This window comes from Carettochelys insculpta, chromosome 6, assembly GCF_033958435.1.
Source record: "Carettochelys insculpta isolate YL-2023 chromosome 6, ASM3395843v1, whole genome shotgun sequence".
NCBI lineage: Eukaryota > Metazoa > Chordata > Testudines > Carettochelyidae > Carettochelys > Carettochelys insculpta.
The window spans coordinates 117784913-117811657 of NC_134142.1; the positions used below are offsets into that span (position 1 = coordinate 117784913).

Consider the following 26745-nt stretch of genomic DNA (forward strand, 5'->3'; position numbering starts at 1 on the left):
GACCATAGCCAGACCAGAACAGACTTAATATTTAAGGCACAGAGAACCAAAAACAGTAATCAAGGTGGACAAATCAGAAAAAAAATGGTCAAGGTGAGCCAATCAGAGAGTAGAGGGGCAGAAGGGGGTGGGTGTCAAAAATTAGAGTAAGCCAAGTATACAAATGAGCCCCTATAGTGACCCAGGGGCTTGTTTGCATACTTGGCTTTATCTAATTCTTGACTCCCCCACACCCTTCTGCCCCCCACTCTCCAATTTGCTCACCTTGATCATTTTTCTTTTTCTGATTTGTCCACCTTGATTACTGCTTATGGTTCTCCGTGCCTTAAATATTGAGTCTGTTCTGGTATGGCTGTGGTCTGAAGAAGTGGATCTGTCCCACAAAAGCTCACCACCTAATAAATTATTTTGTTAGTCTTTAAAGTGCTATTTGACTGCTTTTTTGTTTTGATAGTATATAGACTAGCATGGCTGTCTCTCTGTTACATTTCTTGTGCAAGTGCAGTTTACACATGTAGATTTTTTGTTACATAACTGCACTCAAAATCAAAACAACATAAAACTTTAGCTCCCTAAAGTTCACTCAGTCCTACTTCTTGTTCAGCCAGTCACTGAGACAAACAAGCTGGTTTACATTTATGAGCGTCAAAGCTGCCCACTTCCTATTTACACTGTCACCTGAAAGTGAAAGCAGGTGTTCTCCCAGCATTTTGGCAACCTGTGTTGCAAGGTATTTATGTGCCATATATGCTAAACGTGTATACCACTTCAAGCTTCAGCCACCATTTCAGAGGGAATGCTTCCAAGCCAGATTGGATTTGTAGGCTTCAAAGTTTTACACTATTTTATTTTTGACTGCAGTTATATTTAAAAAATTCTACATTTGTAAATTGCACATTCAAAGAGCTTGTACTACCGTGTATGAAGTGAGCTGAAAAACACTATTTCTTTGACTTTCCTTACTCTGTGACTAGTTGTAATTAACATAATCAAAGCGAGCCCGGTACACTCTGCATTCTGTGCTGTAATCGAAACCAATTATTTTGCAAATGTAGAAAACATCCACTATTTAAAGGGCAGTCTACGACTAACAGTGGGATTGAAACTGTGATGAATGGGGATTATATTTTTGCCCTCATGATTAATTTTTTTTATTCGTTCGCCCGTCGTACAACTTATACCATTTAGCAAAGGGTCTCAGCACTCAACAGCCCCATTTCTAAAATGGAACCTATATAGCAAGATTTAGAAATGGTGGGTGTCCTGGGTGGGCCTGCCAGCTTCAGCTGAGATCAGAGTGCCCACGCACGAGGTGCTGCACATACACCTGGGTGAGAGACAGTCCTACTGCTGGCTGAAGGCCATGATACAGTCCTATTGAAGGTTGTTCCTGTGCTACGCATCGAACACCCTGTCTGCTCCACGGCACCGTCTCACGCTCCCCACAGAATCATGACTGCCTCTGATGGTATTAGAGCAGTGCAGGGGCGGAGTTAGAGCAGTGTAGGGGTGGAGCTGGAGAGCCAGGCTGGCTGAGATCTCTGCATTGGAAGATGCTGCCCTTGAGTGGCATGATATCCAAGGCCTCTGCTGTGGCAGGAAATTGAGATCCATACATCCAAATAAGCAGTGCCATTTTTTGTACAAGCGGAGCCAGTATTCGCCTCTCCCCAGCCACTTGGTCCAACCTGGAGAGAAATTCCCATTCCCTTTCAGGTGCAGGCGGTTCTGAAAAGGCCCATTCACACTGGCTGTGTGGGATGTCAATCTCCCACCTCCAAGAGGTGATCAAGTTCCTGCCTGATCTTACACCCAGCATAACACCTCTCCTCACCCCTTCGAGCCTCCAGTGTGTGGCTAGTGTTAAGCCACTGCCTGCAGTCTCAGGCTTTCCTTGCCCCTGGTGGAAACCGCTCTGATTCATGAGCTGCTTCCCATGGCAAGCAGATAACAGCCACACAATGCAATCCAGCCATGCCCCTGGTCTGACTGGTAGCTATTTTGCATCAGCTAGGGAAGCCCCTCCATGCAGGGATAGTCTACAAGGACTTCCCCTCTTCCCTTTTACAGTCCAGCAGAACGGCCCACGGTGGCAGATGGGGCTGGAGAAGGAGGCTGAGACTTGAGGAGCTTGATAGCAGAGGGAGGGTGCAGCTGCACCCATCCCCCATCCCCCAGGGGGTGCTCTGAGTACAAAGGGAGGGAGGAAAGGAACAAGTCCCCTGTCACCGCCAGAGGCTGGGGATTTGTTTTAAATACTTTATTTTTGTAACAATGTAAGAATTAAAAATCTCCCATAAATAAAGGACCCATCGTGGCAGCCTCCCAACGCTACAGGTATAAAACGTCAGCGATCCTACAAAGTGAACGCGTGGCCGGGGCGACGGAGGCCGACCGGTGCCCCTGGGAAGGGGGCCCACCCCTGCATGCTGAGCAGGTGGCAGGGGGAAGACCACAGGAAGGATGCTCACCATGAAAACCACCACAATCAACACAATGTTGCAACGAGAACCAAACCAAAGCAAAGCAGGAATCTGGCCCTGGCTCGCCCTCGGTGGGTTGGAGCCCAGAACCCCCAGAACCAGGTTCAGTCTCTGGGAAGTCAAACTCCCTCCATGAGACAATACAAGAGAGGCCTCTTTTGGGACCAAGACAGAAACAGAGGGGGCCCCGAGAGGATCTCCACAACAGAGACCGAGAGTCAGTTCTGCAGTGGTCCAGGGGCTCCTCTCCTGAGGGCCAGGCTCTCCTAACACTGATTGGGAGGGAGCAGGTTTGGGCAGGGGATGGCCTGCGGATCCCTGGGCAGATGCTCGGGAGGGCAGCCCATGGGAGCGGAGGCTGGTCCCTGACTGCTTTGCCCTGCGCGGTGCCAACAGGGGCCAGGGACCTGAAGTCAGGAGCTGCCCCGGATCCGCTCCATGTAGCTCCTCAGCTCGTCAGGGTCCCGCAGCCCCATGTCCTCGCACACCCAGCGGATGTCATCCTCACTGGCTACGAGGATGGACTGGACAGTGGGAGCTGAGGGGGGTGGTGGGGACCCGGCGCCCTCAGAGGCCCGGGGTGAGGCAAAGGTTACAAACTCCACCCGCTTGCGCCTGCCTCCTGGCGCAGCCACCTCTCTCCGGGACAAGGTGCTGGAGGGTGCTGGGCTCCCTGGAGCTGCAGGGAGGAACGTGCTGGCAGAGACTCCTCCATCGGGCCCCGGGGACCCAGCTTCCCCTCTGCCTCCCTCTGTGCTTGGGGGAGTCCCACAGCAGCAGCGGCTGCTGTCCTTGGGGGCAGCAGAGGGGGCAGCGGGGGGATCAGGGATGTGCTCTTGGTGCGGGCTGTGGCGATCCAGCTGACGGCTCAGCTCCTCCTGGTCGGTGCCCAGCCATACCCAGTTGTGGGGCTGCTGGCTGGGAGGGGCTGGACCAGGCCTGGGGTCGGGAGGCTCCTTGCGCTGGTAGCGCAGCACGAAGACGATGCAGTTGACAAGGAAGATGAAGATGGCCAAGCAGAAGACAGCCAGGAGGACATACATCCCGATCTCCAAGTCTGTCACCCGCTCTGGGGCCTTCACCATCTCCTCCTCCTCCTCCTCCTCCCCAGGCCCATCATCCTCAGAGGAGGCCCCACCCTGGGGGCCCTCAAACTTGGTCAGGTCGGGCCCCGCCCTGGCTGGGACGCGCTTCTGGGGCCCCACCATGGTCTCTGTAGCTGCTGCCGTCACTGCCTCCCCTGACATGGCCCCCTCGGCCCGCTGGAAGGGGGACTCGGGGTGGGCACTGCGGGGCCATGGGCCACCGGGGGTCGGGAGCCGCCGGCTGATGCCCACCTCCAGCCAGGCGGTGCCGGTGGCCAGCGGCGCCCGGTGCTTGCCTTTGCGGCAGGAGTCCACGGTGTGCAGGCCCAGCTGCAGGAGCGGCCCCTGGCCTGCCCCCTTGGCCACGATCATCGGGCGAGCCAGCTCCTCATCCGGCTGCACCCAGGCCACGCCAGGGTCCATGGAGGAGACAGAGAGGGCCACATCCTGCCAGCCGTAGAGTTCCACGGGGGCCAGGGTGTGGTCACTGAACGCCAGCCACACGCTGATTGCTGCTTCCTGGAGGGGGACATCAGGAGCCAGTAACAGGCAGCAGTCGTTGGGGTGAGGGCAGACAGACAGGCAGAGGATGGGGGAAGGGAGAGACCCGTTAGCCCAACGCTGCTGCCCTCCTGCTTTGTGGGGGGTCAGAGCAGCACCATGTGCCCTCCCCAGCTTCCCCCATAAGCGTGCGCTACATTCCCCCTCCCACCACGACTGCTGCTGCTAGAAGAGATCCTGTGCAAGGCCTCACCCTGAGGGTCCTGCTGGACACCAGGGTCCCCAGCCTCACCTGCCACCAGAGAGGCCCTGATGAGATGCCTGGGCCCAGCCCTGGCAGGGCAGAAGCTGCAGCTTCCAAGCGCTGGCACAGCTGGGCTCTCTCAGGCCCAGGAACCAGCAGGCTCCACCCGGGTGCCCAGCCCTGCACTCTGCCTCCCACCCCAGAGCTCCACTCTCACCTGCTGCGGGGAGTGCAGGGCTGTGAGTGCCCGGCAGGTGGCCGTGAGGAGATTGGGGTGTCCTGCCTCCATGTTCAGGGCCAGTGAGAGGCCCGACACCAGCTGGGCCTGCAGCTCTGACACAGCCACCTTCTCGTCCGACACCACCAGCGTCTGCTCGCCCAGGATGGCGTTTGAGACGGGGGAGCGCACCTGCGGGGGTGGGGGGGCCAAGACAGGCACTAACAGAAACTCTGGTCTGCACAGGAAACCTCCTCAAAGCCACATCCCATCTCCCACCCTTCCCTGGGGCCTGTCACTCGCCCCCAGGCTGCCCCAGCTCGGGCCACTGCCTCCTCACTGCCCATCCATCTCCCTACCTCCTCCATGCCAGCCCTGGGCCCCACTCCAGCCACCACAGTTCCTCTGGGCCACCCGCCCATCTCCCACAGCTCCCTCGGGCCTGTCACTCACCCCAGCCCTGTGCCTCCCCAGCTCCAGCCACTCCCTCACTCCCGCATCCATCTCCCCTCCTGTGCCCTCCCCCAGCCACCCCCAGGTCTTTCCCCAGCCACCCCCCATGCTTCCCCATCCCTTAGCCATCCCCCTCAGCTGCCCTGGAGGCCCCCACACCATGATTCACGCCTCCCTCACACACCGCACCACCCCTCCGCTCAGCTGTCCACCAACATCTCTCCCACACCATGTCTGCTGCTCCGTGATTCCCCCCCCGCCCTCCACACACACCTCTCCCCCTGCTCTGCCCAGCCCCCACCTCCCTGGGTGCCCCCCCAGCCCCTACCTCCACCGACGTCACGCCCGGCTCACGGCCGATCACCACGCTCCCACCCTCCAGCGTGGCCACGCGGGGGTCCTGCACCTGGGCTTGCCCGCCCACCAGGTGGGAGACGTCCAAGAGCCAGTCAGAGCTGGGCATGTAGGTCAGGTGCCGGCCGCCGTCCAGCGGGTGAGCCACAAAGTGCACCAGGAAGCGGACGCCGGCGCGCTGGTACTGGAGCCGACAGCCGCGACCTCGCCTCTCCGCGTCCTCCCCGGCTTCCTCGGGCTCCACTGGGCCACTGCTCACGAGAGCCGCGGTCTCAGCTGGGAGTGCTGAGGCACGGGGCCGTGCAGATGGCTGAGAGCCACCCTAACCCTCCATTCATACCTCAACAGAGACTCTGGGACCCCACTCCCCCACGTCCAGCCTCTGCCCCAGCAAAGACTCTGGGACCTGTGTAGGCCGTGGGAATGTGCTGCCTGAAGCCTGGGTGTGCATCTCTTTCCCCCGAGGTCCCCGGGGTGTGGAAAAGGGCTGTTTGCTCTCAGGGCAGGTGAAGAGAGATCAGTGTGGGTGTTGCCCAGCTGGCAGAGCCTTGGCCTCCATCCCCGGCTTCATCCACAGAGCAGCTAAACACCGGTGTCTGGTCTGTGCCGGCAGACTCAGGTTTGTGGGGCTGTCTCCCTCCGGCTGGGATCAGAGGCAGCCCCACTCCAGGATCCTCCCACCCAGCAAGACAGATAGAGAAGTGGAGCCTGAACACTGGGCTGCACTCCAGCTGGCCAGGCGACCCAGCACGGACGCTGCATGGACTTCGCCTAAGGCCGGTGCTGGGCTCCTGCTGACTGATAAACCCGGCTGCTCTCCCAGGAGCATCTGGTGGCCCTGCCCAGGCCTGCTGAGGCGCACTGACCCCAAAGGGCGGACACATTTCCAGTCAGCTGTCCGAGCAGGGCACACATGGCGCGGTGGGCCCTGAGGTGCAGTGTGAGGAGGCAGTGCTGCCCTGTGCCTTCTGCCGGGGGAAGAGCGAGGCCTGTTGGGGGTCTGGCCCATTGAAGGCTCCTCCCAGAAACAGTGCACAGTGCTGAGCCTGGGTACTGTGAAACCCCTCCATTGGCTGCTGCCCTTCAGAGAATCTGGGTCCCCTTCCCCATCACAGAGGCAAATGCCCCATAGCGTCTACCCCCTTCCCTCCCCAACTGCCTGTGCCGTGAGCGCAGAACCAGTCGCCACAGGCTCTGGGCTCCTCACACAAAGGCCCTGTGTGTGTCTCCCCCGGGACCCCCTCATTCCAGCCCAGGCAAGTTCATCTGAGCAGCCCAGAGCGCACACGGGAGTCTTGGCATGGCCCAGGGCCTGCTCTCTTCACACACCCAGTCCTGGCACCAGCCCTCCCCTCTCCTATCAGCAACACACCATTCCCAACCCCAGGGCCCTCTCTGCCTGCCAGGCCCTGGCAGCCCCAATCCCTGCTCTAGGGAGGAGCCAGCAGGACTGACCTGTCTGGAGCGGTGCCAGGCACCCTCCAGCTGCGCACCTGCTCCAGCGTGGTGTCGGTGAGCTCGACGCGCAGCGGCAGCAGCGGCACCCAGACAGTGAAGAGCAGAGAGGCATGGAACCGGCGGAACCAGAAATCCACCCGCGCCCCGCGGGCGCCCCTGTTCTCCTTGCCCCCCACATAGACGGCGTTGCACGTGTCCGTCACCTGGGGGAGCACAGCACAAATGCAGACACGTGCCCAGACGCGTTCATCCCCCCGCCTCCACCAAGCCTGCCACGGGGGGCGCTCCACAAGCCACAGGGAGGTGTGGGGAGCAGGTAGGAACGAGGACAGAGAGCAGAAGGGGGCCTGCAATCCCTGACTGTAGGGCGAGAGGGCGATGGAGACCGCCCTGGGGCTGAGCCCCAAATGGTAGGAGGGCACCAAGGACAGACGTGTGCTTATGAAGCCAGAGGTGAAGGGGGCAGGAGGGGGAGGCAGTACAGGTTGGGCTGTGGAATGGGGCCTGAGGGAAACATGGGGAGCTGAGAGCCTGAAGGGGAGCAGCAGGGGGCCCAGACCTTCCAAATGGCTGACTGAGCTGAACTGCCACCTGGGCGGCAGTCACACCAGACTCCCACGTAAACACTCCCCCGTGTACCTCCCATTGCATGCAGCAGGCGGGCACCTGAGGGTGAGGAGAAGGCAGCTGGGTCCCAGAGCGTGAGGACAGGGGGCAATGGTCCAAGGGAGCACCGAGGGAGGGGAGTGGGAGCTGGGTCCCAGAGGGTGGAGCTAGGGGCTGATGCTCCAGGACGCAACTGGCAATGACAGGGGAAGGCTCTGGGTCTGAGATGGTCAGGATGGGGGAAGGGAGGTGATGGCGCAGGAGGGCGCCTCCCCATGGGCAGTGTGTGGGTCACTTGTTTCTCACCTTCAGGACCTGCTTGTTAGCAGACTCACACCCCATCTGCTCGGTGACCTCAAACACGGCTCCTCCCGTCTCCACAGCAACCAGCTTCACCGGCACCTCCTGGGGGATGCCCGTCAGGGGGGCGGTGTTCACAATCTCCTGCTCCTGGGGAGATCAAGAGGGGACACGCTTGAGACCTTGCCCGGGGGCCACCCGGTGTGGGGACAGAACCGCAAGGCCTTACTTTCACCAGCGGGACCAGTGCCCGAACATCCCGCTCCGACACCTGGATCTCCCACACCATCTTGTCCTTCTCGGCCTCGGGGTCCTGGCCGGGGTACTCCACCTGCCAGGTGACGGGGCGCGTGGAGGCCAGGCCGCTGGTGCCATTCTCCACTGCCAAGTCCAGGTAGAGGAACTCAGGGAAATCCGCTGCCCTAGACAGAGGCAGGAGGGAAGTGAGGGTGCGGGGGAGCGGAGGACACATGGGGCTGCAGCATTTCACCATCGCTCCATCACGAGCCACACGAATTCCATCTCCAAGCACAACCGGAAGGTGACCACAGTGGAGTGTCCTGTTCAGCGGCACATGATTCCCTCCCTCCCATCTGACTGGCCAGTGGGTAGGAGATTAGCAACAGCTATCCTGTCCCCAGCCAATAGCATCAGATGTGCAGTCTGATTGGCCAGATCCTGGGAGAACAGTTACATCATTACTACCCGCCATCATCAGGCCTCCTGTCCCTCCTCCAGCTGGTAGACCCTCAGCAGACCATGTGTGCCAGCCCCGCCCAGCGCCTCACAGGAGTCACATGGCTCCCTATGTCCTACCCCACTGGCTGGTGCCCAGGAGAAAAAGCATCCGCCCTATCCCCTCCCGGAGTCATGTGATTCTTACCTCCAGTCCAACTGGCCAGCATCCAGCCGGCGACAGGTGACCAGAGCCGTGTGGTGCTTGGAGCCCTTGAACTTGTCCAGCTTGGCCGTCCAGGCCTTGGGGACAGCGGGGCGGGCAGCTAGGACCTGCAGCCCCTTCTTCACCTTGATCCTGAAAGAAGCACGAGGCCAAATCAGTCCTGAGGAGACGTCACCCAAAGCAGAGATCCTTTGTCCCCAACAGGGAACCACGAGGGGCTTGTGCCACAGGATGTGTGCTCGGACCCCACCGGGCCTCACCTGAGGGTCAGCAGGTTGGCGGTGAAGTTCTGCTGGAGGATGAGGGTGGCTGTGAAGAGCTGCCCCGGCCGCAGCGCCATGTCGGGGACCCGGATGAGCACGTTGTCGTCCAGCCGCACCTCCTGGCGCCGCGGCGGGTCCGTAGCTCGCAGCTCCACAGCCGCCACGTAGTGCAGTCTCTCCTTGGTACCCTCGCTGCCCGGCCGGGGCCTCTCCCGGGGCCCTGCCTGACCGCACTCTGCGGACGCGGCCCCAGGCCCCAGGCTATAGTACAACTCGGCTCGCTCGGGGGGCTGAACGGGCTCCACAGCTCTGCGTCGGCTGCGTGAGGAGAACCAGCGCGGGGGGAATGCCAGCTCCACCACGCACACCCCCAGGGGTGCCTGCACGGAAAGAGCAAGGAGCAGGCTCAGAGGCCACAGATCTAGCCCCGACCTCGCTGACCTTCCAACCCTAGGGTGAGCCATGAGGTCTCCATCACAGCCTACAGAGAGGGACACCAAGGGCTGCTCCAGCCCAACCTCCCCGGCACTGCTGTCCCCTGCACATAGCACCTAACTCTTCCTCAGTCCTAGGTCGCCTGGACCCCCACACCCACCCCCTGAAGATGAGCCAGTCCTGTCCTGGATAGCCCCCATCCCCAGCTGCCGTGCAGTCTGACTACGTAGGACACGCAACCTTCACCTTCTCCAGGGTGACCCTGACACACCGTGCTCTGGCTCTAGGAAGGGGCCCAACGAGCCCAGCCGGAGAGGCCTTTACACTCGCCGGTCTAGGTGCTGGGCTCTGTCTCTTGGGAGGGCAAGTGGGGTGGCCATGTACTGACCTGTAAGCGGCAGGCTCCATGCACAGCCTGCGTCTGGTGGAACCCATGCAAGGAGACGCAGGGTAGGTCCTGCCGTCCTGGCAGCCAGTCCTGCCCCTTGAGGTGGAAGAGAACCCTGGCGAATGGCTCAGCTGGAGACACTACGCTCTCAATGGACACGGCTCGCACGTCCCAGGCAGAGAAGCTGTCCCTGTGGTGGGGATGGGCTGCCAGCACTGCCTGGGGAGACAGAGATGCAGGCTGACACCGGGACGGGGAGAGGCAGGTAGGTGGGACAGGGAGAAGCCGAATGGAGGTACCTCCCCGCAGGTGGACAGGCAGGTTACCTGTTGGGCAGTGAAGGGCAGGTATGTGGCTTGGACGACCGGCTTTGCCGTGGGCCGGCGACGGAGGAGGAGGTAGGTCTCTGAGCGGGAGTCCAGGGAAGCATTTCCCGAGAGGTATCGATCCACCCGCTGCAGCCGGAAATGGTCCGGGACGTCCAGCACCTTGAGTTCAGCCGGCAGGTACACCAGGTCGAAGGGGTCCGATTCTCCGCTCGCTGTACGGCGAGGAAACACCAGGTCTGCCGTCAGCAGGCCCCTCACCGCACCTACTTGCCAGGGCATGTCCCCTCCACACCCACCCCGCCGGAGGGGAGGAGAGAAGAGGCCAGGACAGGATGCCACCTGGATCTGGAGTGGCGTGCTGCTGTTCCTGAGCTTTTCTAGGGGGTGGATCAAGCCTGCCCTCTGCTGGAGGAAAGGAAGCTCCATTGTTTGTACTACAGCAGCACCGAGGGCCCCAGCTAAGACCGGGGCCATGTTTTACCAGGTGCTGCCCAGACACCCAGAGAGATACAGACCCTGCTCCAGATCAGGGCCCTGCTGTGCTGGGAGCTGCTCAGACACACTGTGAGAAAGACTCAGCTCCACAGAGTTCACATTTGACCTAAAATTACAGCAGTCCCTCGAGCTCTGTGAGGGTTGTGTTCCCACGCACCCTTGCATGACTCGGATTTTGCATGTCGGGGACGGGGGTTCCCCGGCAGAACGAATGTTCCAGAGCTGGGGAAGCAGCAGGAGCACCTGGAGCTCCTTTTGAAAGGTAAGTCCTGGGATTGGAGGGGCAGTTGGGGATGGTTAAGCCTGACGGTGGGCTGGGGCCATGGGAGGGAGGCGGGGGGGTTAAGCCTGGGCAGGGTTAGGGCTGCAGTGGTGGGCAGAGGGGGTACAGTTAAGCTGAAGCTGCGTGCATGGATGGGGGGTAAGCTGGAGCCACGTGGGGGTTGTGAGTTGGTGCCATACCCAAGTGGTGAGCTGGGCTACGGGGGGTGGGATGAAAAAGGGCTACACAGGTCGGCAGGGAGGGGGCTGAGCCAGGGCTGGGGGAACTGGGGTTTTAAGTTGCGTTTAACTCACGTTAATGCAGCTTAAACGCAAATTGAAATCGTGCATTCCGAGGGTTTACTGTATTATTACTCCCCATTTTACAGGTGGGAAACTGAGGCACATATTTTTTTTAAAGTGTCTTCCCTGCGGAGTCTCTAGCAGAGCTGCCATTTGAACACAGATCCAGAATCACTGTCCTGTGCTTTAATCAAACTTTCTCACAACCCAGGCCCTGGATGGCATCCCATGCCCGTGTTACACGGTTCAGACAGGGAAACAGCATTGTTTTTTGTGAAATCCTGGCCTCATTCAAGTTAGCGGGAAATTTGACAGGAGCTTAAACGGGGCCGAGAATTCACCCTCTAAGTTAAGAAAATCTTCGGCAAGTCACTTAAGGTCAGACTGACAAAACTGAGGTTCAGTCTGCCAGAGTTCAACACCTATTCAGCATCCAAATCGGAGCAGGCTTATCAAAAGTGCCCAGCAGAGAGTCGGAGCCAGTGGCCCCCTGCACTTTGCAGCTGCTCAAGAGCAATTCAAATGCCATCATTCATTTTTAATTAATGTATTCAAATTAATTAAAATCAAATGATTAACAGAGAGTCGACAATGAGGTTTATTGTTTCTACAGGTGGTGCACATTCACATATGCCTTAGTGCACATACAAAAATTCTGCTCATGGGTGGAAGAGATCAGTGGGAACATTGGTCGGAGCCATTGCAAACCCTGAGCAGTGCTCCCTGTGCCTCATTTCTCCATTAGATAAACGTTTCCTTTGTCCTTCACGTCGTCTGCCCCGTTTACTGAGCTTGCTAGTAAGCATGTGCCCAGCCAGGACAGTCCCTTCCACTGGCACATGCAGCACCCAGCACAACAGAGTCCTACCATCTCAGTTGTGGGGCACAGGTGCAACTCTAATACAGACTTTGTGCTGGTTCGGTTCTCTGTGATGCACAGAGCCAGATGACATTCAGATGCTTCCTCAGGATTTCACAGATTCATAGAACACGAGAACTGGAAGGGACCTCGGGAGGTCATCGAGTCCAATATCCTGCTCTGACAGCAGGACCAACCACTGTCTAGACCATCCCCGATGCTCCTGAATATCTCCCGTGATGGGGATTCCACAACCTCCCTAGGCAATTTATTCCAGTGTTTAACCACCCTGAGAGTTAGAAAGTTTTTCCTAATGTCCAACCTAAACCTCCCTTGCTGCAGTTTAAATATCCACAGATATTTGGAGGTTCAGTGGGACTCTGATGTGATGAGAAGCAGGGGGCCAAAGCTGAATGTCTAAGAGGAAGGGGCTTTTAGTCTCACTTCTAATTATGTGCTAGTCTCTGCTTCTATTAATACCTAACTCAGATGCTTCTGAGCCCAGGACTGTCACTCTTTGGGGCCTGGTCTGTGTCATTGTTCTGGGTCGGTATGGTGCTTGGCACACCAGTCACACAACAATATGAGCTGACTAGTATTTTCTGTGTAAAATTATGGTTGTTTTTTCCCAAACAAAAAACAAAACAAAACAAAACAAAACAAAAAAACCACCTTCAAAGCCCAGGGAAAAATGGTGAAAATCACTGAGAATTTTCACCAGCCAGGTCACCAATAACAAAAAAGCCAACAGACCATTTTCAATAAAAACCACCAATTTTTAACCCCACCAAAAAAAAAAAACAAAAAACTACACAATGATTTCAGCACATTTTGGGAAAACAGTTATTTCAGTCTTCATGGCTCTGGAGTTGATGCCTTTTGCCACAGAAGAGTCAACACTTGGAGAACAATGGGACCAGCCACTCTGGAGATCCCACAAAACAGTTAATATCAATGTTTTTAATAAGAGTCATGGGGGGCTGGCAACTTTACGCTCCAGCTCCCCAGCCTGTCAGAGAGAGAGGAGCTCAGAAAATAACAACTCCCCCTGCTCCGACGGTCAGAAACGGGGTGATCTTAAGACCCACAGCTCCACCCCGGCCTGCAAATGGGCTGCTGAGAGGTCATTGCATGGAGTTTGAAAGCCACTTCCCTCACTCAGGTAGAAGGAGCAGGAATCTCTCCTGGGCTTTTCGAAAACGAGGACCTCGTTGGCCCCTACAGGAGAGGCCAGCGTTGACTTGCACAGGACCAGCGTGGTGAGGTCTGCCCAGAGACAGCTGCAGTGCTGAGGTCGGTGTGGGGACAGGATGACTGAAAGCAGGGGGAAGGCTGAGTGGCCTGGCTGGCACTGCTTCGAGGAGGGGGCTTTGCACGTAAAGGCCACAATCCCCATTTCCTGAGGAAGGAGTGTGTGGGTGGGGGGCAGCTGTCCAGATGGCAGGTTTGCATGTGCCAAGGAGCCCCACATTGCTGCTCTGCAGAGGACTACTGCCATCTCAGCAGAGGATTCTGGGAGTGTGCACCCCCAGCCTGCTGCTTAGTGGGTTCTCCGTGGCCTTCCCTGAAGACACCTCAGCTGAAGAGCCAGGCAGGGGGCCCTATCACCCATGGGTGCCATGGCTTCCCTGCTCCTTATTGTGCAGTGGCCTGGGCTCTGGTCCAGGAGCAGGAAACCCTCAGCCTCATGGGGTTCCAGCAGGTGTTGCACAATCCCATTCTCCAGCAGGAATGGGCTCCTCAGTGCTATCTGGTTTGCTGTATATGGGAGAGAGGGGGATGCAGAGTCCAGCCCTTTGGAGCCAGCAGTGGGGCAGCCTCACCAGCAGAAGGGGCTGTGGCTCAAGGTGCTGATGTTTGGCCTAGGTCAATCTCTGAAGTCCTGAGGCTGTGTATGTTAACCCACAGGCAAGTGCATGGTGCAAGGTTTATGTCTGTTGCAGCCCTGCTGATAGCAGCTCCTGCTTTTTAGCTCTGGAGGTCGTGGGTTCAATCCCCAGAGTCAGCCACAGTCAGCACATGTACTAGGTGTAAGTAGACTAACAACTGCATAGGGCCCCAAGCAGCATGATGGGGGTTGCAAATATTCTTGCTTTAGGGCCCCCGGTGGGCTGGCATTGGCCTAGCCGAGGTAGTACCTGTCACAGACCCAGGGGCAAGTCACTCCATGGCAGTTCTCCCAGACAAGGTAACTCCAGCACACACAAGGATGGAGCTCACCAAACCCTCCTCCCCAGCACCATCAGAGCTCCGGTCTCTTCCTCCCCGCTCAATCAGTCAATGCATTAAATGCTGCTTTTCCCTCCCTGTGATCCCTTATCTCGCCTGACCCAGCCCCAGCCCCCTGGGGAGGGAGCAGGTGGCTGAGAGATATTGTGATCCATTCCCACCCACCTCCATGGTTCACTACATCCCAAGATCTGGGGGCAGGGAGGGAGCTGGGGGGATTAGAAACAGGTGGGTTCCTCACAAGCCTAGTATCTACCTCCCACAGGGAGTGACCTCTGCCATCTCTCCCCCCTCTGCTTGTTGGTCTACTAATTACATTGCACTCTCATCCTCCAGACTGCTCCAGCCTAGCTCCCATATTGCCCACTCTCCTGGGAGGCCTGGCTCCATCTCTCCCTTGCCAGTCCCCTCTCTGAACCCTGCTGGGGCCCTCCCACTCAGGCCAGGAATCCTTCTCTCTCATTTGGCCCAAGCCCTTCCCAGTTTGCATCCACAGTGGTCAGGATTCACTGTGAAATCCTATGATCTCACCGCAGGCACCAGCCCCAGGGGGCAGAACAAACCCTCAGAGATGTTTGCTAGGAACCACGGCTCATGTGGTGTCCGAGGGCCCCAGAAGTTCCCTATCACATGTGGGAAGAGAAGGACCAGCAACAGACCAGGCAGAATCAGGAGCAAGTCAACTCAGAATCACTTGGATCTGGGGACTCCTTGGAGCCTGGACAGGGAAACTGACACATAAGGACTGCTCGGGCACATTCAACCATCTCCATCTCAGTGTGGGGGCATCTATCCTTGCAGAGTTCCACTCCCAAGGCACCTACAGCATGGGGGCTAAGCATGTCAGAACTGTACAAATTCTGGAGGGAGGCAGCGTAAAGGGCTGGGGTGAGTGACAAGAGCGGAAAAGAATCCGCGTACGCCAGGAAGGAGGAGGCCCCATCAGGCTAACATACAGTGGCTGGGACAGAAGAGTAAGGGCTGCCTGAGCCAGGAGCGTTTTCTAACAGTGAGATGCATTAGCTTGGGGAGCAGCCTCCCGAGGGATGGGGCTCAGTGTAGACTGCCCTCCGGCCGAACTGCATCAGAGGCATTACATGCCCCAGAGAAGATCTGCTGACCTCTTTCTAGGGGTGACTCCTGGTGTTCCTGGGGCCCCAGCTTGGGCTGTGTACTGAGCAGGGCTTAGACAGGGCTCAGGAGAGCTGTGGGGGAGTTCGGGGCCCTTGCTGACTCCTGAGGAGGGCATAAGGTTCCACCAGGCCCAGACCTAAGGGGGATGTGGGGTGGGGAAGCCTGCGGGGTCCCCTGCTGTGACCTACTAGGAAAGACAAGCAGCTCTGCAGGCGCTAACGGGGTCAGGGCTGGACCACAGGGACGGGAAGTTGGCTCTTACGGTTATTAGAAGGCGGCACAAGCTGTGTGTGGTCCAGTGGGGCTCAAAGCCACGTTGCTGGGGCAGGAGTTGCCACTGGATCCCAGGGGAAGGAGGGACATGGGTCAGGCAATGCCTGACAGGGCTCAGAGTTAGGTCATTGAGACCAGGTCCCCACTGGATCCTGGGACAGCACCTGGGTCCGGTGGGCTGAGAGCCAGGCACTGGGGCCAGGGTCCCCCACTGGACCCTACAAGGGGAGCATGTGTGTGCAAGAGTCCTATGGGGCTCAGAGCCAGTGTGCCGGGGGTCCCACTGGATCTGGGTTGGGGGGGCTCAGAGCCAGTGTGCCAGGTCCCTGCTGGACCCCAGGGAACAGGGTGCCTGAGAAGAGCTGTTCCTGCTGGATCCCATGAGGGGCGTACATGGATCCCACAGGGCTCAGAGCTGGTCACCAGGGTCCAGACTGGGTCCAAAGCGGGTGGAGGTGCTCAGATGGTTTGCCAGGGTCCCCACTGGAGGCCATGAAGGATCAGAGATGGGGGAACTCATGGCTCCTGGGGGGCTCAGGTCTGGCTGGGGCTCCTAAGACAGCCACCCCCGCTGGATGGGGGCAGTGCATAGATCCTACAGGGCACTGAGCCGGTCACCGCAGCGTGGGCTGGGTCCCACAGGCTATGTGTGTGCAGCTCCACAGGTCATCAGAGGCCGGGCTGGTCCTACGGGCAGAGCATGGGTCCCATAGGGCTCAGAGGCGGTCACCGAGGGCAGCAGAGGTCCCACGGGCGGCGCCCGGGTCCCACAGGGCTCAGAGCAGGTCACCGGGGGCGCGCTGGGTCCCCCGGGGGGCGCTCGGCTCCAGCGGAGCTCGGAGAAGGGTCACTAGGGCCGGGGTCCCTTGGGCTCTTGCGGGGTCCGACGGGGCTTGCAGGCCGGGGGTCCCCGCGGCGGGTCCGGGGGCGCCGGGGGAGGGACACGCCCCGCGCCCCTCCACACTCACCTCTCGCCGTCTCCAGGCCCAGCAGCGCGGCCAGCAGCACAAGGCAGCCGCGGGCGGAGACCGGGGGGGCAGCGAGCCGCGGGGGGCCCATCCCTGCCCGGCCCGGGGCCATGGGGCTGGCGCGGGGCTCAGATCCCCCTGCCCGCGCCCAGCGCCCGCAGCATGTCCCGGCCCCGAGCAGCGCCCCGACCGCACCTCCGTCTGCGGCAGCCGCCAGCTCCCAGACAATAGAGGGATGGGGAGGGAGCACATGGGCTGCTCGCCTGCCGTCCCGGCCGGGTCCTAAGCCCCTCGGCTTCCCAGCCGGCACCCCAACGCCGCCCGCGTACAGCGCCTAGCACAGCACGGGGCTGGGGAAAGGGGCGGTGCGAATCCCAGACTTAAGTGCAACAGCCGGGGCCAGGGATGCAGCCGGAGGGAAGGACCCGGAGAGGGAGCGAAAGCCAGTGAAGGAAGGAAGAAAGCAGGGAACCATGGCACAGCACAGAGGATGAGGGATAGCTGGGAGAAGGGAGAGTGGGAGAACGGGGGCTGTCTCCCGGGCAGGGCGTACAGGCCCTGGCACTATGAGGCCCAGATCACAAAGGCCATGTCTACACTAGCCCCAAACTTCGAAGTTTGGGGCTAGTGTAGACGTAGCCAAAGTGGGGTTGGGCCCCTCTATCATGTGGTTATAACAGGGACAGGCAGGATACAGGGAGCAAGAGGAGAGGGAACAGGAGGAGGAGGGTAAAACAGGCGTCAGGAGAAAGCACAAAGGAGAGCAGGAGGGAAGAGGGGTAGGAGTCAGCGTGGGAAGGGCAGGGGCACCTAGCCAGCCGAGAACCACCCAGAGAGACAGGCAGGCAGATGGCGAGAGCAGGGACAGAGAGAGGTGGGGACAGCTCAGCCCACACCCCAGCCCCCTGGGGACCAGCACTTGGTATGTAACCAGACAGGCAGATGGGCCAGAGCGAGTGGACTCCTAAGTGTATCTTAGGCCTGTGCTTGCCCCAGGGCCTGTGCCACAGCACCATGGGCACCCGATGAGTGCTGGGTGCTATAGACAGCTCGCATCCAGCGCTCTTGCTCTGACTTGCCTCCCCCTAGAGACAGGAGCCAGCCAGCCACGTGGAGCTGTGGCTGGTTGGCTCTGGGAGAGAGCGGTGTCATGGACCCAGCTTCACAACTGCTCCATCAGGGCACAAACAAACCTGCCCCACTACTGAAGGGTGACACAGATCAGAAAGCAACAATCAGGAGCCTTCACCTATCTCAGAGAACAGCTCACCGGGGAGACCCAGAGAGGGGCTTGGAGCGGAAGGTACGGGCTGGAGGGATAAGCAAACAAGGGGCATGGGAGGGCTGCGGTGCTGGGGTTAAAACTGAGTTTCATAGTTTCTATTTCTGTTTTCAAGTGAACTCCACGTTGTTTTCCACTTTCAAGGTGGATTCCATTTTGGGTTCCATGTTGAAAGATGGCTGACAAATGCTGAGTCACCCCTTCCCTCAGGCTAAGGTGGGAAGGTAAGGGCTGGAAGAGTTGGGTCACCCGGCCAGAATCTGCCGGGAGACAAGAGTTTATACAAAGGGGCGGAACAATCACCTCAGAGCTTTCTAGTGTCTCCTGTCAGCACTGGTGGTAGCTAGGACAAAAGGTGTGAGCTATCTGGCCGTGTAGGCCACCCAGAAGATGTAGAGACCACTGGTGGCTCGGGCAGCATCTCTACAGTGCTAGGCTTCATAGACCAGTTTAGACTGGTGGCTAGGACAGGTGTACAGTGGGTAAGTCAGTGTAATCTTTTACCGATTTTCGTTAGACAACCGCTAGGAAACCGCTCATACACCCACACACACGTACGTACCATTTCCTTTAGGCATGCTCCACGTCGAACAAGGCATCAGAGAAGAAGTGAAGAAAGATGAGAGACAGCAGAGCATAACATCCATCCCTCCCTCGCTCCCGTGCTCTGCTGTTCCTGGCTGTCACCCCATTCCTCCCTCCTGTTGCCACCAGGTCTGCCTGACCTTCTCTGACCTCGGGACTGCGGTGAGGTGTGGGGAGACAGTTGGGGTAATACTTACCTTCATTCATTTTATGTTTGACAACCAGAGCCTTACTAATGTGTGCTGTTCATACCTTTTTTTAATAAATTCTTTCCTGTTTATCTTTCATTTGTGTCGCGCTTAGTGCCCAGTGACTAGATACAGAAATGCTGTCAAACTTGCACTTCTGGCAGGATTCATTCTCTGCCCCCAGGGTTTAGGTGAAAGTGGGGAGAGAGCGAGTCCAGCTACAGGAGCTGCGAGTCCAGCTGGTCAGCTCCAGCCCCGCACCCCTTTCTGTTCTCTGACCATACAGGGCTCGAGTAATGGGAGCCTGGGCCAGTGGTGGGACTGCAAGAAGCCTAGAGTTTAAGGCCTTGAGGCCCCCAGACTAACTACCCCACCTCCTTGCCACCATAGGCCACCATTGCCCAGCACCCGCCCGCTAACCTCAATCCCCAGGGTATTACAGGCTCTGGATATGCAGCCAGCATGTGTCAAAGGTGGAGACCAGGTGTGAGCGAGGTGCACGAATGCCCGAGACCCCTAGAGATGCTGATCAACCTGTAAGGGCTCAGGGAAGGTCTCCCACCTGCCTGATGAGCTGCCCCAGTGCTCCAATCACACCCAAAAAGGGGGGAGCTCTGGGGCTCCAGCTCCACCTCGACCCCCTCCTGCTGGCTGGTCTCCCCACTCCTTTATGGTGTGTCCTGGTCTCCCCAGCCCCTGGGGGGACTGTATCATACACAGTAGGGGAAGCGGCCCTTCTATGGGGCGGGGTGAGGAATGGCAGCATGACTCCTGCCCCGTCCCACTTCATATCCCCAGCCATCCCTGGAGTTTCCGGGGATCCCGGAGGTGGGGGATTAGCACAGGCAGCTTTGTGGACGTTAATCCCCCCCCAGACACTAAGACTAAGTTGCCTAAAACTCCAGACTGTAACATGAGACATGCTGGCAATCCCATGTGGCAGCTGGGCTCAGAGAGAAGAAAGGGTCTAGCCAAGGCATTGGCGAAGGCTTGCTTCCCTAAGACTCTCAGCAGCTGTCCTTGCTTAGCAGCCAACCCTCCGGCACCACCCTTCCCAGACAGCCAGGGCCTCACCCTCCACAGCTCTCTTCCCCCAGAGCCCCCATCCCCACTTCCTGCTGCACTCCTGGCTGGCAGAGGCTTGGAGTGGAGTAACCCCACAGTGGGCACCTCACAGCTGGTGCTCCTGCGCACTATTCTTACAGCACCCCCATCTGGAAAAGCCTGGAACTGGAGTGCTCCTGCAGGGCGTGGAGGAAGAAAGAACTCCAGACCTGCCCCTGGGTTGGACAGAATGTGGTTATATCAAGTTTATTTGAAATCTCGTAACAAAATGACCTGTTTGTTTAAAATAGAACATTCAAAGCACAGATCAAAACTGTCAGTTGACAGCATAGACCCAGGCCAGGCCCGGACCCTGATCCTCTGGACTCGCTCCAACCCCTACCTGGTGTGGCAGGGGCAGAACAGCTCAGCTCACCGCAGCCACAATAACAGGGGACTGGAAAGCCTCGCAGCTTGAAGAGGTGCTCACTGAGCTCTCATGGAGACAGACAATACCAAGAGCAAGGTAGAAGGCGCCGCAGAGCAGCAGCAGAGGGAACCAGCGAGTTCGGGAGGGTTTATAACTCAGCTGGGTTGTCTACACTACTGATTTCAGCCTGCTAAATGAGAGCTAGCGCAACTAGCCACACAAACAGGAACTCACACCCCTTGCTGCACACACAGGCCTGGACGACGCGGAGTTGCCATGTACCCCTCCTTTCTGATCAATTGGAGCCCACCACCCTCATTCCCAGGGCTTAACAGGGCAATGAGACAGCTCTCACCCAGCTCTGAGACCTCCCTGCACCCCTCCTTTGTGTTGTGCGTCTTTGGCTTGGACAGTGTTGGGGGTGGGCTTATAAGGGACTGGTAAACAACTTCCCATGCATATGCATCCCAAGCTCCCCTCCTGCCCCACAGCAACCACCACCCACTCTTGGTGTAAGAAGGCACCACTGGCTCGGATTAAGGCACTTAGGGAAAACACTGCTCATGTGCGCACTTTCCCAGGGCACACTGCCCCCTCCCGCAATGGGATATGGCACCCCTGCCCCCACCCAGCAAACCAGCTCAAGCCAGAGTCAACAGGAGCAGCAGGAGCTCAGCACCTCTGCAGATAAAGACCTTCAGACCCAACCTCCTTAGTGGACCCGGTCTGGGGATAGGTGAGAGGGTGGGAGAAGGATGAGGGGGAGGAGGGCACAGGCAGAGGGTGAATGAACGGAGCTGCAGCTGCTGCAACAGGGTAGCATGGGAAGGGGACAAGAGGGAGACAACAAGGAGAGAGGAAGGAACAGAAATCGGCATCTCAGCACCCAAGATCAACCCCCCCCTTGGTTCCAGATGTCAGCAATAGCAAAGCAGCCCATTTCAGCCCCAGGGGAGAGGGCAGGGTGAGGGCATCCCCTCCCCAGCATGCCGGGGATCAGGCTAGGCTGGGGAAATCACATCCCTTCCCCCAGAGAGCTCCCCTGGGCTTCTCTTGCCCTAGAGATGCAGGGCGGCCCACAAGTGCTCCAGAGAATGGGGGTTTGTGCACATTAGTGTATGGGGGTGAGGCCTGAGAGGCCCTAAGGCAGGTGGGGTTTGTGAGCACGCACAGTGGGAGGGTGGGGCCTGTCAGTGCACGGAAGGGAGTGGCCAGAGAATGGCCATGAAGTGGGAGGGTCTGCACACAATGGGTGGGGCCTGTCCCATGGGAAGAACTTTGATGGAGGCCTCCACATGAAGAGGGTCAGGGCAGCTGTGAATGGTGGTGCGAGTCTGCAGCGAGCTGGGGGGCTGCCTCCTGCCTCTCAGTCATCCTGCTCCAGGTTCCTTGGGGACCCCCACCTCTGCCGGCTCCGCAGCTCCTCCACTTGCCTCTCCAGGTTGCGCACCTTGGCCTCCAGCTGGCTCCCGGAGCGGCGTGCCCTGCTCAGCCGCCCCAGCAGGGCGTACAGGGTGAGCAGGCCCAGCAGCAGCAGGGCCTGCACCGAGTGGTTGGGCACCTCTAAGACAATCAGCAGGAAGCAGCCCAAGAAGAACGCCGCCTTCAGCCCCCACATAACATGCCCCAGGATGCCCAGCAGCAGGCCCAGCAGCTGCGAGAGTAGCCAATAGCCCACCACAGCCACTAGGCCCCACAGCAGCACGGTCTGTACCTGGGCAGGGCCCAGCTTAAGGGGTTGGACCACGTGATCCCCTGGAAAGGGAAGGAGGAACATGATTAACATATGTGAGACCTGATGCTGTATTGCCTTCATGGGGCTGGGGTAACCCCATCTATAAGCAAGAGAATTCCCATCCCCATGGGGCTGGGATAGGCAGGAGGGGAATCCCATCCCACTGGGGCTGGGACAGGCTGCTCCTCAACAGGAGGACAGGATGGAGGAAGGAGGAGGTAGTTTCCAGAGAAGGCCCTTCCAGAGAAGAAGAGAAATCATGTTGACACCACATAGACTTGGGCAAGGCCTCCCCCTCTGGTGTGATACTAGGGGATACATGTGTGAAGCAACCTCCCCGTGCTGGAAGGGGAGATTCACTTGAGACATAACCCCCTCCCCTGCACTGGACCAGAAGGCCCCTCTTTCCTTGGAGGAAGGACCATTTTTTAGCCATCAAATGCACAATGCCCTTCCCTTCCCTCCCCTCCTCCAGTGGCAGAGGCACAGAGTGCTGGCTGGAAAATACCCCTCTCTACTGTGGAGAGCGGGACTAGGACTCCCTGCTCCAATGGGAGATGATGGTGAACGAACCCATCCTCTCTGCCAGGTAGGTGAATGAGAAATACCCACTCTCCTCCATCGCATGCAGATGAAGAAGATATCCTAATGGCTCAGAAAGGCAGCCTCAAACCAGGCATCAGGCACGGAACTGGGACTCAGGAGACGGGTCTTATTCCAGCTCTGCCACTGCCTTGCTGGGTGACCTTGGGCATGTTCCTCATCCTCTGTGCCTCATTTCCCTCTCCTAGCCTTTGTTCATTTGGGCTGTTTAGAGTAGACTGTAAACTCTTTGGGGCAGGGCCTGTCTGTCACTATGTGTGTCTGAGTAGCACCTTACACATCAGGGCCCTTGTCTCAGCTGGGGCAGGGCCTCTCTCTCACTGTGTGCGCCTGGGCAGTGCCCGACACAACAGGGCCCTGATCTCATCTGGGGTCTCTTCTTACCGTTGATCCCAAAGGCACTTAGGACCTGCCCTGCAATTCCAGAGAAGGTGATCAGACCTGCTGAGATGGCAGAGGACACAATCCAGAACATGGATGACACATTCTGTAGGGAAAAGAGAGAGAGAGAGAGTCTCTCAGGCTCTACCTGCAAGCTCAAAGATACCCCAGTGGGAAAGAGGAGATACGGCCACGGAGGAAAGTACAGAGAAAAGGGGGACACCCGACTCCTTCATGTCTGCTAGACACACGTCTGCTAGAGCCTTCTCCTTGACTCGGGCAGAGTGCCACTTCACTGGCTGGGCAGATAAGGAGTTATGGGGCAGGTGAATCCACATGGGAATCCCAACAGGATGTAATGCCTGGCTGGGTGAGTTCAGCCTTCCCTGTCAGTAGAGGGAGCAGCAGCATCTACATCAGAGATTTCTCCAGGCTGCCTCCTACAGGAGCCCAGTGCCCACTGCAGGGTGAAGAGGAGACCTTGCCATCACCTGCACTTCACAGAAGCCAGAAAAACCCCCGCAGACCCTTTTCCCCAGCTGCAAAGGAAGACGGGATGGCTGAGCTGTGATTAAAGGCTTCAGATTCACTCCTGGCTCTGCTGCAGACTCCCGTGTGACCTGCAAGTCACTGCAGCTCTGCAAAGCCCGGCTGTAGGAAGAGGGGAGCAGAAGCTATTCCTCCTCATTGGCTTTTGGTCTGTCTGGAGACACGGCAGCCTTTCAGATCTACCCATGCCTTTGCCTCCAAAACCATAGAAACCTAGGGCCAAGAAGGAACCTAGGGTGTTCCACTGTCACAGAGAGAGTCTCTGGTGAGCCTAAAGCAAGCGCTAGCCAGCAGCTCCCAGCGTATAGTCTTTCTTGGGGAAGAGTGGCAGAGCCCAAGTGCCTCTGAGCTGTGGCTCTTCCTGACTGCTAGGGCAGCCTCTTGGGGCCTTGGGCAGCCGCTGAAGCTGCTCTATCTTCACCAGGTGCCGAGACAGCCTTAGCACAGGAAAACCATACAGATGGCCTGGAGTCCCCTTTCCCACCCTCCTCCAGTCCTGGTGGAAAGCTCAACTTGGCGGTAGTCAGGAGGGATTGATTTAAATCAAGGCAATTTGCATCAGTGATTTAGATCACCACGTGGAAAGGCTAGATTTTAAATCAATTTTAATTAACAGTTCCACTGGTAGTTCAGTTATTTTCTAAGGGGGAAAAAGCCTGTTCTCCTTGGCAGATCTAACCTACATGCTGATTTACATGAATGACATGGAGCCTTGACACACATTTTGGTCCATCTGTTTGCTCGCTAGTGCTAAGAGGCAGGGTAGTGGCTCAGCATCAAGGCCGGATGATCCCAACACCCATATGACTAGATCAGTCTCTTGCTGCCAGTAGCACAGACTGTTTCCCGCCCACACCACTCCTTAGTGGAAAGCAGGACCTCAAGTGAAAACTTTTACCCTTTTTTCTTTATCCAGTAAAGTGTCCATTAACACAAGGTTTTCACTAGAGGCTCAAGGGCCTGGCATGCTGGATATTTTGTTTAAACATCTTAAGAAATGACAATAAATGTAGGTTTTAACATAGTTTGATGAAATTCTGGATTTCATTTTAAACAGATTTCTTTTTAAAAAAAATAAATGGATTTAAATCATTAAAAAAATCCAACTGAAAAATAAAATTACCCATCAGATTTCATCCGTACTGCCTGAAATCCAGTCCAGAGTAAATAGGCTTCACTTGGCTCCTGAATCCAAGGTAACGTACACAACAACAGGCACACATATTTAGGGAATATACCCCAAACTGTCAGCTGACCAGGTGCCAGCGCTGCCTAGTTCAAAGTTCCACTGGTGTCAGACCGCCAGTTTCCCCAACACACAAGTTGGTCCTGATGCTGATATCACACACACTTGATCACACTTCATGCTCTGAAGTGTGGCTGAACCAGCCAGCTGGCTCCATCACCTCAAAAGGAAAACAAACCAAAACTAAGAAAAATAGAGGCTCCTTTTGTCTAATACGCTTTTGCAACCTCTTCTACCATAACGTCTGATCACCTTGCAATCTTCAGTTTATTTATTCTCACAGCACAGACAAGGCAGGACTGCTGTCCCCTTTGACAGCTGGGGAGAGGAGCCACAGAGAGGCTAAGGGACTTTTACCAAGGTAATCTGGGACAGAGCAGGGAATTCCGTCTAGGTCCATCACTCTCAGGCTAGTACCCAAAGCCTGGGATCATCCTTCTGCTCTTACAATTTCTGTGTACTTATCAATCCTTAATAAACCAAGGCCTCACTCCCCACTTTAGGGGAAGCAGCTGTTACTAACTGATCAGATAAGGAAGAGGTTGCATGGAGCTGCGGCCAGAAGAGCTAGGAATAGAACCTATGTCTCTAATGAGAGAGCCAAGACTCTGGTGTACACACTCCTTACGTGGCTGAGCTGATCTAAACTTCCCTGTCTGAAATCCCTGGGCAGGGGTTGGAAGGGCGTATATCAAGCATCAAGAAATGGGTAAGTTGGGGTTAGCCAATAGAGGCTGCACTGGAAACGGATTGTACTAGCCTTCTTCTCAGTGCATGCGCACCCTTCCTCGGGTAGCATGTAACCACGATTCATCACTAAAGTGGTTCACTATTTGGCTCATTAGCTTCCCTGGCCCGGGGTGGATACTGGTGGGGAGTAAGACAGGAGCACTGATTCATGCTCCTCTGTGCCACTCACTTATTTTGCCTAAGTTTAAGATGAAATGAGAGGTAGGTGGCGGCAGTAGTATTATTTAATCACCTGCCGTGACCAGATCTGACAGCACATTCCAGTATCATTGGCCTCATTTTACAACCAGGGAAACAGGCATGGGAGGAAGGGCACCCTTGCCCAAGATCAAGCAGCGCAGCTGGAAAGAGAAACGTGGTCTCCTAATCTCAATGGCAGCTTTATCTAGAGGTTGCCCCTGTCTAGTCTGGCATCCTCTCATCTGGCATTATCTATAATACAGCATGATTTGAGTTAGCCTGATGACCACTTATCACGAGTGCAATCAAGTTTCCCATAGTCCCATAAAGTTTGTTTACAGCCACCAGTCCTGGCTTTCAGTATTCTGTACTGTTATTTAGCTGTAATTTACCCCTAAATGTCTTCTAAGAACCTTGTAAGCATTGGAAGTGTTGGTAATGCTGTTAGACAACATTGTCCTCCCATGGTTCTGAAAATTCTTTCATCCAGCACTGGTCAGTCCCGAGGGTGCCAGATTAGAGAGGTTCAACCGGTACTAGACTATGCTACCTTCATATGTAGGCGTCTTCCGACAGCTCTGACAATGCTCATAAAGTTATTTAAATTGAACTGACAGAGGTGACCCTTGATGCCAGAGAGCAGTCAGTCAAATACACCACACAAATAAATAACTCCCTCTCCTTTTCTGACTCACCTAGGATTCCAGCCTTACCTCTGTCACTAGCTGAAGCGTATCCTGGCCAATCCACTCTTCCAGGGTCTCTCTCATGCCCTGAGCCAGCTGGGACAGGAAGTCAGCATGGATGGCTGCCTTTCTCCAGGATTCCTCATGAGTACCGGCCACAACCACATGAAGGAAAATGACTAACATCAGGCTAGCCATGGTTAGTCGGAGAAGGGCCTGGTGGCAGCGCCAGGACTTAGGATCCCACCAAGTCATTTCTCTGGCTCACTTCTTTACTCCAGGAGCCTCTGCCGAGAGAAATGAGAAAGATGACTACAGGCACAGGTCATAGTGAATATAAGATCCCTGCATTTCTTTTGGCCACAGGCCAGCACAGCAATGTGAGGAATGCCAAGCAAGCAAATAACATCCCAGCAGTTGCAATCTCTTCTTTTAATTAAGTATCAGACACTTACAGGTTATGTGTCTTCTCCCCAGCACACCCCCTCACTCCCCTGTGAGCTGCACAGCCTCATGGAAAAGGAAAGTGTAGCAGGGTGAGTCATGC

General features: G+C 56.9%; 2 protein-coding genes across 2 annotated transcripts; both read right to left on the reverse strand.

The window, feature by feature from the left end:
* Positions 1 to 408: 408 nt before the first annotated feature.
* Positions 409 to 16778, reverse strand: TMEM132A (transmembrane protein 132A). Its single transcript, XM_074997996.1, has 11 exons — positions 16540 to 16778; positions 10015 to 10229; positions 9689 to 9907; positions 8863 to 9245; positions 8585 to 8734; positions 7931 to 8123; positions 7708 to 7851; positions 6793 to 6998; positions 5312 to 5588; positions 4531 to 4722; positions 409 to 4087 (listed from the first exon to the last, which is right to left on the reverse strand). Exons 1-11 carry the CDS (start codon positions 16649 to 16651, stop codon positions 2897 to 2899), a joined length of 3282 nt encoding a protein of 1093 aa, XP_074854097.1. The 5' UTR covers positions 16652 to 16778; the 3' UTR covers positions 409 to 2896.
* A 3111-nt stretch (positions 16779 to 19889) lies between these two features.
* On the reverse strand, positions 19890 to 26745 carry TMEM109 (transmembrane protein 109). Its single transcript, XM_074996014.1, has 4 exons — positions 26654 to 26745; positions 26226 to 26485; positions 22791 to 22893; positions 19890 to 21823 (listed from the first exon to the last, which is right to left on the reverse strand). Exons 2-4 carry the CDS (start codon positions 26451 to 26453, stop codon positions 21435 to 21437), a joined length of 720 nt encoding a protein of 239 aa, XP_074852115.1. The 5' UTR covers positions 26454 to 26485; positions 26654 to 26745; the 3' UTR covers positions 19890 to 21434.

What these genes read in the sequence shown, in the direction of transcription:
- TMEM109 (XM_074996014.1), bottom strand. Translation starts at nt 26,453, where the DNA reads ATGACTTGGTGGGATCCTAAGTCCTGGCGCTGCCACCAGGCCCTTCTC. An exon ending in CGCTTCAGCTAGTGACAGAG is followed by an intron (nt 22,894 to 26,225) that starts GTAAGGCTGGAA and finishes TTTTCCCTACAG; the next exon opens with AATGTGTCATCCATGTTCTG. An exon ending in AAGTGCCTTTGGGATCAACG is followed by an intron (nt 21,824 to 22,790) that starts GTAAGAAGAGAC and finishes TTCCCTTTCCAG; the next exon opens with GGGATCACGTGGTCCAACCC.
- TMEM132A (XM_074997996.1), bottom strand. Translation starts at nt 16,651, where the DNA reads ATGGCCCCGGGCCGGGCAGGGATGGGCCCCCCGCGGCTCGCTGCCCCC. An exon ending in CTAACAAGCAGGTCCTGAAG is followed by an intron (nt 6,999 to 7,707) that starts GTGAGAAACAAG and finishes GTGCTCCCCCAG; the next exon opens with GTGACGGACACGTGCAACGC. An exon ending in CCTGGCACCGCTCCAGACAG is followed by an intron (nt 5,589 to 6,792) that starts GTCAGTCCTGCT and finishes TCTCGTGAGCAG; the next exon opens with TGGCCCAGTGGAGCCCGAGG.